Source organism: Eptatretus burgeri, chromosome 2 (assembly GCF_056783735.1).
Source record: "Eptatretus burgeri isolate ZD-2024b chromosome 2, Ebu_testis_v1, whole genome shotgun sequence".
In the NCBI taxonomy this organism is placed as follows: domain Eukaryota; kingdom Metazoa; phylum Chordata; class Myxini; order Myxiniformes; family Myxinidae; genus Eptatretus; species Eptatretus burgeri.
In genome coordinates, this window is record NC_140962.1 from 110,353,668 (window position 1) to 110,366,167 (window position 12,500).

Genomic DNA, 12,500 nt, shown 5'->3' on the forward strand with positions numbered 1-12,500 from the left:
TGGACCATACCTAACCCCCCCACCAAGTTTCGTCGAAATCCGTCGAGGAGTTTTTCCGTAATACTGTTCACTCACTCTCACAAACAAACAAACAAACAAACAAACAGAAAAGGGTGAAAACAGTAACCTCCGATCTTCAATGGCGGAGGTTAAAAATCTTCTTCTCCAGAACGGCCGGACAGATCGAGAGGAAATTTCGCACAAATGTTCCCCAAGCCTTGGGTGTATGAGTTTGTTTAGGAGTAATTAATAGGTTACATGGTTTCACAGCCACATTGGATTGAAGAAAAATATAAAATAATGTTTTCGCTGGAACCACTTAAGCAATCAATGTGAAACTTCAAAATTATGATCTATTTGTGATGGGGAATACACGTTTTAAATTTCAACTTGATCAGACACACAGTCTGGCAGCCAGGATTATTTTTTTTTTTGATCTGGGCTCTTTTTGATTATTTTGATTTTTAATTTTTTTGACGAAGACTCACTTGGCTGTGGCTGGGTGGGTTTGAGGGTAGAGGAGTAGCAACTGGAATGTGAATCCTATCCAGGTTCCTCCTGATGACTTCATCTTTGATTTTTGCTTGTTTCGGTTCCTTCTGATTACTCCAATGCAGGACTGTACCAATTGCGTCTTCCATTTTATTTGAATTGAATTGAATTTAATCCCATTCTAAATTAAATTGAATAATTATGAAAAACCTCATGGGTCAGGGTCAGGTGTCCAATAAAAGCAGGGATGCATCAGAGCGGGACGTCTTGGTACCTGGTCATCACTGCCAGCAGTTATAAAGTGGCAGTTCTAATTATGTCTCTTATTAATTATGTAACACACCAGTACACAAACACCACACAAAATACACTCCACAAAACAAGTCCGAGTGAGGGTCTGCAATATGTGATTGCTCTTTTTCTTGTATCCTTCTGTATCCATCTTGTCCATTCCATGCATCGCATCCTCTCCTGCCCACCGTTCCTTTCGACATGCATTGTTTGTCCAAGTCTCCCTCTATCTTGGCCTTCAACTCTGCTGTTAGTGTTTTTCTCTCTCTCTCTCTCTCTCTCTCTCTCTCTCTCTCTCTCTCTCTCTCTCTGTCTCTGTGTCTCTGTGTCTCTGTGTCTCTGTGTCTCTGTGTCTCTGTGTCTCTGTGTCTCTGTGTCTCTGTGTCTCTGTGTCTCTGTGTCTCTGTGTCTCTGTGTCTCTGTGTCTCTGTGTCTCTGTGTCTCTGTGTCTCTGTGTCTCTGTGTCTCTGTGTCTCTGTGTCTCTGTGTCTCTGTGTCTCTGTGTCTCTGTGTCTCTGTGTCTCTGTGTCTCTGTGTCTCTGTGTCTCTGTGTCTCTGTGTCTCTGTGTCTCTGTGTCTCTGTGTCTCTGTGTCTCTGTGTCTCTGTGTCTCTGTGTCTCTGTGTCTCTGTGTCTCTGTGTCTCTGTGTCTCTGTGTCTCTGTGTCTCTGTGTCTCTGTGTCTCTGTGTCTCTGTGTCTCTGTGTCTCTGTGTCTCTGTGTCTCTGTGTCTCTGTGTCTCTGTGTCTCTGTGTCTCTGTGTCTCTGTGTCTCTGTGTCTCTCTGTCTCTCTGTCTCTGTGTCTCTCTGTCTCTCTGTCTCTCTGTCTCTCTGTCTCTCTGTCTCTCTGTCTCTGTTTCTCTCTGTCTCTCTGTCTCTCTGTCTCTCTGTCTCTCTGTCTCTGTGTCTCTCTGTCTCTCTGTCTCTCTGTCTCTCTGTCTCTCTGTCTCTCTGTCTCTCTGTCTCTCTGTGTCTCTGTGTCTCTGTGTCTCTGTGTCTCTGTGTCTCTCTGTCTCTCTGTCTCTCTGTCTCTCTGTCTCTCTGTGTCTCTGTGTCTCTGTGTCTCTGTGTCTCTGTGTCTCTGTGTCTCTGTGTCTCTCTGTCTCTCTGTCTCTCTGTCTCTCTGTCTCTCTGTCTCTCTGTCTCTCCTCTCTCTCTCTCTCTCTCTCTCTCTCTCTCTCTCTCTCTCTCTCTCTCTCTCTCTCTCTCTCTCTCTCTCTCTCTCTCTCTCTCTCTCTCTCTGTCTGTCTCTCTGTCTCTCTGTCTCTCTGTCTCTCTGTCTCTCTGTCTCTCTGTCTCTGTCTCTGTCTCTGTCTCTGTCTCTCTCTCTCTCCTCCCCCCCACACTCCCTCTCCCTCTCAGCTTTTCCACTAGCCTCGACGATGTAGAGAAAAAAAAAGAGCAGTATATTATTCTGGCCCCACCCCCTGTGGTGAGGTCAAAAGGTCACATAGCAACAAATGCAATTACAAACACATTTTAAAATATTTTGAAATGAAACTTTGTCTCTGAAATCAACATTGGGTGATGCATGAAATATTTAACAATTTATTTTTATTTGACCCACGGTTCATGCCCTGGAGGGGTGGGGGGGAGACCTCTGATCACAGGGGTTAAAATGGGGGAAAAAAATGTTTTTTTTTTAAATCTCAACATTTGATATTGGATTATTCCTGGTGAAACCTTTTGCCATCTTTCAACACTGCTTTCGGTGGGAAGCGTGTGGATTTGTGATGGCACATTATTGACTTCACTCTCGTTTTAGAATTGCAATTAGTGTAAACCTTTTGGTATATAGTGTTGAGGCTCGTGGAGGAGCTGGGACACAGAACCCTAAATAAACAAATGGAGCAATTGAAAAATATAGGGAGGGGGACACTAACAGCAGGGTTGAGGGATGAAACAGAGGAAGACTTGGATAATTAAGGGATGTGAGAAGAATGATGGCAAGGAGCACAATATGAATATAGCTGCAAACTCTCAATCACCATTGTGGAAGGAAAAACCAGAAACCCAAAAAGAGGGGGAGAGGATTCACAGAGGTATAAAATACCATGGTGTGGACAGGGGATGACCTGAGTTGGTGGTGAACAGCTAGCTATCTTCAATCCCTGGAGGGAGGAGTGAGATTGAAGAGACTGTGGAATATTTCTTCTATTTGCTCTGTTTTCCATTGAACTAGTACACCCAGTCCCTATGGGAGTGGCAGGAATGGTCATGTTATTATCCTTTCTGGGATATATAGATTACAGTAGATCTAGGTTTGGGTCCGTTAGTCTGTTGGGAAAGAGATAAGCAGAAATGCCTCAAGAACATTGGGTTTCCTCCCTTTCAGTTTAGCGTTAAGCCTGGTGTTGGCTTAGTGGTTTGGGTGGTGGCTTGGGATCCGAGGGTCCTGAGTGGTCCTGAGTTCAAGCCCCGTTGGCCGCTGAATTAAAATACACCAGGAGGTTGACTCAGCCTGTCATCCTTCCGAGGTTGGCAAAATGAGCACCAGTGTACTGGTAAGGGGGACACTGCATCAGCGGCATAGCCGTGTCCCAACCAATGATGCAACCAGCAGCCACAGGCTGCACTTGATAGAGAGAGTTTAGCTTTGAACAGTAGTCACGACTGTTTAAAAAGGTAACCATACATGTTTGTGGTTTATAATATTTTTTACTTTCGGTACGGGTGCCCCACAAAATGTCACGATAAGCTATTTATACACATTAATATATTTGTCCAAGGAGGGAAAACCTCTTGTGGATGGTGGATATTAGTAGTATTAATATTGTTTTGCAAAAAACATTAATATTATGTTATTATCATTAATGTTGTTATTATTTTTGTTCTTAGAAGTGGCTTTGGAAAAATGCAACGATTAGCTATCTTAATATGGATATACACCTTAACCCAGATTTTGCACAAGGCGGAAAACCCCCTTGAGGAGGGGTGTAAATTAAGTCACTATGACCTCCATCATGTGACCATTAGTCCTCCTGTCAAGTTTGGTTAAGATTTAATAAGTGATGACCGAATGTATCATGGGTAAATTGACAGACAGACAGACAGACAGACAGACAGACAGACATCAAATTGAGTATTTTAATATCATGAAGCAAGGTTGATCATCAGAAACAATAATTGACAAATTGAAACATTGAAAGATATAAAAAATGATTTCATTGTTTGATTGCTTATTAATTCTCCTTGTTTCCTGCACACTTGATCTGATTCAGTACCCTGTTGTTTCCTTATACCACAGTTTTCTTAAATGCAGTAATTCCAATTGCTGCAATAATGATGGTAAGTGTTCTGAAAGGTATATGAATCACAGTTTTTTTGGTTTTAATTGCATACTGATGCTCTTACCATAAAACTGTCACTTGCACAACTTTATTGTTATGTTTTCACACAGACATTCGTCACACATGTGCTGATGAGTGCTCCCAATTCTGACCTGTCTCCAGCAGCTGCATTTGCCTCCATGTCACTTTTTCACATCCTCGTCACGCCACTCTTTCTTCTTTCCAATGTCGTCAGAGTCACAGTGAAAGCACTTGTCAGGTCTTAAAACGATTCTCCTTTAAAACAGCTGCCTTCTCAGCCTGATGTGTTTTTGTAATATACAGCACATTTCACAACCATTTAGGAAGCACCAGTGACAAGACGGGGCTGGCAGAATAACTTGGAGTTATGAGTATCACATTTTAGCTGTCTCATCTGGGTTTGAATCTCTACCCAGTTACAAACTGTTAACCTGATGTTTCACATGTAGAGCGATGCATTAAGGTGTCCTCCATCCACCAAAAGGATGTTAAGATCCCATAGTGACATTCACAAAAATTTGGCAAGTTATCACCTGGCACCTTGGCAATATTCCCAATTAATTCCCTGACTAACTGCTTGGAAGGAAACAGCAAATCACCCAATAAAACCAAAGCTCCCAGCATAACCCTTGTCAATAACCTACTTCAGCAGCACTGACCCTTTTTAAAAAGTGTGCTATGATGATGAAGATGATAATGATTATTGATGGAAAGCCACTGCTGCTTTAATTTTTGTGTTGCATCTTCTGCTTAATGATGCATTTTATTGAGGTATCAACATGTGAGATGAAAAATTATAAAGTAGTCAGATCTGGCAATTGTTAGTTTTTATCATTTGAAATAAGTTTTCCTGTAAGTGCTGCCTAGCCAGAGACCAATGGTTATTTATGTACCTTAACAAATGCATCGATCCCTACACAGCATGCAGAAGCTAACTGAGTTCCTGGCCAGTGAAGAGATCTATGATGCATGCAGAATCAATAGTCCCATGGAAACGAAAAAGGTGAGCTGAAGAATGCCATGCAAAACTAGACATTTCTAACATAATTGAACCATTAATAAACTAGAACAGCACTCAGTAGAGTGCATACATATTATGTATGCACCACACCACATACAAGGTCTGAATGCATATTATGTTAGGGCAGCCTCTCCTGAGCAGTTTTAGGGTGGGTGTCACTTCAAATTGTGGTATAGCATTTTTTCTACAGGCCATTTTGAATGGTGGGGGTCAAATAATTTTTTTTCCATCAATGGGAGAATGTGATCCATGGTGGGTTGCTTTAGTCGATTGTATCTTTTGAACTAGTTCATTCCAATTATTATACAATGCATGGATATAAAGAGAAGAGATTGGTGCATACATATAAATTACTGTCAGTGAAGTATTAGTCGAAATTCATATGTAGAATCCCATAGCACAACAAACATGTAGTAGAATTCACCTGGCAAATCGAAAAAGTGTGTTTGTGATTTTGTATATCTCTGTTTGCTGAATGTCTGTTGAATGCATAATTTTTGTGCCGTTCTCTGTCCAAAATGTATGGTTTGTGATCTTGAGACAGTTTGCCTGTTAAATATACATAGCTAGACCGCGTTGGCAAAGAACGTATCCTAAATCATCTATGGTTTGCACATGCACCATTTTGAAGAGTAATGACTTTCTGCTGATTGTTTTGATAACATTTATTTTCGTTTCAGGTAGTTGAACAGTTCCAAAAGTACCTGGACGTTCATCTTGAAGTATGTTGACCTGTTAATAATTTGTCTTCTGGGCTACAGACTGCAGTCTGTGAGGGATTAAACCTCATATGATTTTGTAGATTTGATGGAGACATGGATGACGATACCAGCAGTGCTTGCGTGCTTCCTGTTTTGCCACCACGAAAACGGAGAAAGAGAACAAACTATGACAAATGTGTACTCTGTCAAGAAGATTCACAGGATGTTCTTCAAAAGGGACAGAGCACTTCCATAGAGAGGCTCGTTTCTGCACTGCGGTGCAGGCAAGATGAGCGTTATGAGCGACTGCTTCCAGATTTACAGAGACTACAGACCATGGATGTATTCTGGCATTCAAATTGCTGCAAGTCCTGCACGAGCAAACACAATCTCGATATTACTGCGAAGAGAAGAGGATCAGCCAGGGAGACGGTCCAGATCACAGTCGAATCTTGTAGACTGGCCAAAGTGCATGTTCTGCAAGAATAGGTCCCACAAAAAAGTGACAGAAATGCTGAATGCAAGCACATTTGAAGTGTGTCAATCTATCAAGGATTCTGCTGAAGCTTTAGGCGATGAAGATATGTTGCATATAATCCGTGGAGTAAACGGTTACCTTGTGGCAGCTGAAGCAAAATATCACAAAGTATGCTTTTCAAAGTACACCAGTAAGTCAAACATCAAACATCGCACTTTTAAGGCCAGCGAAAATGAAGATCAATACACCAGCGCTTTCCGGGACTTAATTGATGGCCGTAAAACAGATTTGAAGCATGGCAAGGCATATGATATGCACAATCTTCTCGAAACATATCAACGTCTTCTAGTAACACATGGTGTTGACCAGGAAAAGGCCATCAAATACACAAAGCAGCATTTGAAGCTCAGATTGATGAGGCATTTTGGCGATGAGGTGGTATTCAACCAGCCCCGAATTAGAGAGCAATCAGAACTGATGTATACAAGCTCAATATCACTGCAAGATGTTCTGAATGCAGTCTTCAAAAAAACATTTGAGCCCCATGAAGTCGAAGATTCTTCCGCTGATGAACAAGTTTTTCATCAGACAGAACGCACTAAACTTCTGTATCGTACTGCGATGCTGATCAGAGGGGATATTGCTGAGTGCAACGGTATTCCTGTCAAGCCTTTGAACACGGACGATCTGAGTCTCATCACAGCAAAATCACTTATACTAGGCAGTGTATACTGGTTCTTACGCTTGGAATTTCGGCTGATGATAGTGACAATGCTGGGAACTTTCCGGCAGAATGCAAGAATCAATCAGACGAGAGGAAGGTCATCATGGTGGTGCAAGATCTACTTCATTGCTCGTCGCATGCACGAGTTAAGACTCCGAAGCACACCAGTCTCGCCATGGCAGTTCGTCACATAACTGGTTCAAAGGAACTGATAACATTGCTTAACTGAATGGGCCACTGTTCATCCTACGATGAGATAGAGGCTATTGACACTGGACCAGCAAAGGAGATTCTGTCTAAAACAGAAGAAATGGGAGTTGTCATTCCATCGAACATCTGTTCTGGTGTCTTCATCCAGATGGCTGGTGACAATAATGATATTAATGAGGAGACACTGGATGGGAAACACACCAGCCATGCCACAACTCTGGTTCTGTATCAACGGGGGCAATTTGGGCCATTACCAAACCCTCGTTCGGAATACTCCGCAAAAGCCCTGAGCACCAGAAAGGACTGCAAAATCTCAGACAGATGCCGTCCATTACCGAAACGACAAATAGTGATCGTGAGAAGTTTATATGCAATCTGTATATTGGTGTCCTGCGCGCTGGTACCACGTGTGACATGGTTCGATACTGGCTCTTCTGTCAAAAGAAACAGAGAAACGAGGGACTCTCACCTACATCCGACAGTATGTCACTACACATTAAACGGGCTAACTATCAAACGCTGGTGTGTCGCCGGGCTCTGTATGCAAAACAAGATCTGCCAGACCCAGTTGGCAACGGATGGGAAGTGACAGACGACGACCAGGAGATAATTCAACCTTTATGGATGGAGAAAGACCCAGCACCAAAAGGTCTTGTAGAGCTTAACACTTGCCATTGCGCCAAGAGTGCCTGTCGTCGGTCTGTTTGCATGTGTAGGGTGAATGGACTTTCTTGTACCGAGGCCTGTTCGTGCATGGCTGAAAACTGTGAGAACCCTTCAAACATGTTAGAGGATGACGACGATCATGAAGCTGAGGACTAGACTTCTTAATTATGCCATGTTGGACACATATAGATTTGCACTGATTGAGTGTCATTAATCAGTGACGTGGTGTGTGTGTGCTCTCAGGAGAACAATGTAAAGTCCACATATGTATATCTGTCCACTGTACATTTATCACTTGAGTTACAATCTCGAGTAAATCGGATATGGTGACTGAACTGGCTAGGATTGTAAAAATTGAGGTACGTAGTATTATCTCGTATATCAGAAGGGCTAGGGCATATCAATAATGCTGCAGTATTGATCGCGTTTGCCCAAAGGGCCACGCCCCCAACCCCCCCCCCCCTCATGAAGCCACATTTTTCTGGAATTGAATCACATATGTATACTGGAAGAATATCAATACGACACAATGGTCATTGGTTTATTGTGTATTTGTGCAACAGATATTTTGATACTTTGGTGTCAAATTTTCATTAGGGAATTACTGAGAATACTTCTCTCCACATTATTTGGATTCCATGTACACATTCTGAATATTACCCCACCCATAGCAACTCAAATCTATATGTAGTATAGTCCATTCTCATTCCATCCATGTATATCATGTCAAATTTGAGCGACTAGTTAGGAAAATACAGTCGTTTAAATCAACCCACCTCTCAACCTTGTTCTCATATTGGTGTGAAAACTTGATTTGACCCCCACTATACAAAATGGCCTGAAGAAAAAAACGTATACCACAATTTGAAGTGACACCCACCTTAGAAATGCCCCAGAGAGGTTGGTGTAACAAAATATGCAAACAAACATTGTATGTGGTGTGGGTTGAGAAAGACCTTTTTCCCCTGAGTCTTGCTCCTGGCCTACTGGGCGTACGACAGTTTCCGCCCCAGCGCCCGCCAGTTCTAGCGTGTTGGCGTGGTCTTCTTATAGCACAGTTTATCCGTATCCGTTTGTCTTAAAATTTTTACTTCAAACCCCCAAGATGTCTACCAAGAGGAAATTATCTTTGTCAACTCCTCAACCTGCCAAGAAGGAAAGAAAGGCCATTGATCTCACCACGAAAATGCAGGTGATCAAACAGTACGAAGGAGGAAAGAAAGTGAATGCGATCGCACGTGATCTTAAGTTATCACACTCTACTGTGTCGACGATTTTGAAAGATAAAGAAAGGATTCGTGAAGCTGTGAAAGGTTCTGCACCCTTGTGATCGACAGTTATAACGACGCAGCGGCCCAGGCCCATCCACAAAATGGAGAAATTGCTGCATGTTTGGATAGAAGATCAAATCTCAAAACGAACACCTTGAAGCCTTTTACTGTGCAGACGAAGGCGAGAAGTCTATTTCATTAATGAGCCAAATGAGACAGACAGAATTATTTCAGGAACCGTGCTGGCTCCGCGGGACGCTGCGTGCGAGATCCGTTCCGTGTTTTGCAAACCGCCCAAGCGCGGACAATTGCATGATGGGAAGCCGGCATTGAAATGATCCGTTTTTTGTATTTTTTTATGTTTTGTATTTTATTAATTTAGTATGTTTTGTAACTACTGTAAAATGTTTTTCGGGGGGAAACTTAGCATAACAATTGTGCATTTTGTGAGGAAAGCACCAAATTTGGCACACTAGTAGCCTATCATATTATGAACAGATTTGGATATTGGGCCATCTCAAAATTTTTGATGGCAGTGGAAAATGGCTTCTACAGCCACCAGCGGCTGAAATTGAGATGGCCCAACATCCAAATCTGTTCATAATATGATAGGCTACTAGTGTGCCAAATTTGGTGCTTTCCTCACAAAATGCACAATTGTTATGCTATATTTAGCTAAGTTGCCCCACTATTTCTATTTTTTGTATTTTTGTATGTTTTTGCAAATATTAAACCAATTGTACTGTAGTATGCAGCGTTTGACTTAAACCTGACGGACGTAAAAACGTTATACAGTAACAATAAAAATGTTTTGTATAACCATGGTTATAACAATAATGAGTCTGGTGTTGGCGTAGTGGTTAGGGTAGCGGCTTGGGATCCAAAAGGTCCTGAGTTCAAGCCCCGTTGGCCGCTTGAATTAATACACACCAGGAGGTTGACTCAGCCTGTCATCCTTCCGAGGTCGGCGAAGTGAGTACCAGTGTACTGGGTCCGGTGTATGCCCCGGTTAGAATAGGTGTACCATATCCCTGTGTCGTAAGAGGCGACCAGGGTTGCGTTAGGAATGGCATCCGGCGTAAAACCTGTGCCAAATCATTATGCGGATCATAAAGGATGATCCGCTGTGGCGACCCCGAACAACCGAAAGAAGAAGACGAAGAAGAAGAAGAAGAGGTTATAACAATAATGAACGAAGAAAATGTTAACAAAACATGACGTACAGATGATTATTACATCATTATACAGTATAATATACATACGGTAATTTTTGCATAGGCCTATACACTATAAATAAAGGTTGGCCGACTTACGACAAAATCGACTTAGGACTGGGCGGTCGTAACCGATCGCGGTCGTAAGTCGACGACTTACATATATATATATATATATATATATATATATATATATATATATATATATATATATATATATATATATATATATATATATATATATATATATATATATATAACTGAGTTTGTGTCTGTGGGTTATAAGCGCCCCCCATTCTACAGGTCACGCCTTCCCTTCCCTCCCCACATCCACAGAAGCACCGCCCATGAGCCACGCTATGTCTTTCCCTCCAGGTGCCCAGAAATGTCCACCCTCTTTTTTTCACTCCGCTTAGCTCAAATTGTTCAAAAGCCTCTGATGTACATTTGAAGACTGAACAACTTGTCTACCATCATTAAATAAAGGTACGGTTTCAAGGAAACAAAGGCACATTTTGATTACAACTAAAACGAGGTAATGCATATTTTGTTCGCAGCGATCATGGCAGTGGGCTAATCTCTGCTGCCCAAGGAAGGAACATTAATTCTCATAATGCAGAATAAAGGAAATTGCGGTCTTTCATTCAAAAATAAACTTTTGGTTTTCGCTTTTCGTTTCCAATACATATATATATATATATATATATATATATATATATATATATATATATATATATATATATATATATATATATATATATATATATATATATATATATATATATATATATATATATATATATATATATATATATATATATATATATATATATATATATTGTTGCGGATTCGCGCCCGCCGGCGTGCGAGCAGCCACGTAACTCGAATCGCGGCACGTCGCCCACCGGACGGACAATCCCGTCGTGACCCTCTCGGACTAACGCCGGGAACTAGTCACGCGTGGGCCTTTCGGCCTCACCACGATCGTGCCAATCGGCCCCCCGCGTGGGATAGGGTTGCTCGCCAAATTCGACCTACCTAAGTACCCACACGGAGGGTAGACCGGGCGATCGCACCTCGCCGCAGGTCGACTTCGGACACGGGCCACTTTAAGCGACCCGTTCCGTACTATCGGGATAACCGAGCGGTGTTATCGTCAACCTCGACGGTTCGATTAATTATCGGGCGTATTTAGCCCACGACCAACCCTTTACGTGAAGTAAGATGGAGATTCAATAAAAGAAAAGACGAAGCGAAACGGGAAAAACAGTTCAACATAAAGCACATTTATTCCGCGGCAAACGGAAAGCACACATATACAATTATACACCAAAAGCAAATGTAAAAGTAGAAGAAACACAACAATTCTGCACAAAAAGCAAATGAAACAATGCAGATCTACTACCGACTACCGAGCACACGGCAACACTTATACAGTTTTACTTCACAGACGGCGCCGACAACACATATACTCAAAGCAAAAGAAAAAGGGACCACCCTCAACTACAAGGGGGCAGACGGGCCTGGGGCCGAGACCGCGTCGAACCTACCCGTCTGGTGATGAGCCGCAAGATGGCGGCGGCGCCCCGACTCCACGGGCCTCGCTGGCACTGCCTGGAATGGGGTGGGAACGGGGCCCCCTTCTCACACTATCTCAGTGCGGGGGGGAAAAAGGAGGGGGTTGTTGATGCTCGGGGGAATGAGGATATCTCGCTGGCTTGGGTCCCGCGACGGGCGACTCCACCGCGACCTCGGTCGCGTTACCGGCCTCCCCTCTCCGCAGCTACCCGACTGACACGACACTCTCTCGACTGCCTTCGCCGCCGCCACAACTCTCCAACTCTCCACTCTTCTCAACTCCGTCCAACTGCTCAACTCTTCAACTCTTTCCAACTGCCTTCTTTTCTCAACTCCTTTCTCTGACTCAGAAACTCCCTCAACAACTGCCGACTCTTCAACTCTTCTCAACTGCGTCCAACTGCGCTTCAGAAACTCTTTTTCTGACTCTTTTTGCTCTGCGCTCGGTGCTTTATAGTGCGACAGGAGAAATCATATGCAGATTTTTGGATCAGGAATCGCTCAGGGGCGGAGCCACGCTCCCCATTGGACAGAGGAAAAGTGGG

The 12,500-nt window shown here is 42.8% G+C and overlaps 1 protein-coding gene across 2 annotated transcripts in view; it reads left to right on the forward strand.

Moving 5' to 3' along the window:
* Nucleotides 1-4,031: 4,031 nt before the first annotated feature.
* LOC147032818 (ATP-binding cassette sub-family C member 9-like) overlaps nt 4,032-12,500 on the forward strand; it is a 176,600-nt gene continuing 168,131 nt past the window's right edge. For both annotated transcript variants that reach the window (XM_085870690.1, XM_085870691.1), the window contains exons 1-3: nt 4,032-4,069; nt 4,182-4,330; nt 5,014-5,095. In XM_085870690.1, coding sequence (XP_085726816.1) covers nt 4,064-4,069; nt 4,182-4,330; nt 5,014-5,095 — 237 coding nt within the window. In that variant the 5' untranslated portion in view covers nt 4,032-4,063. The remainder of the gene's footprint in view (nt 4,070-4,181; nt 4,331-5,013; nt 5,096-12,500) is intronic.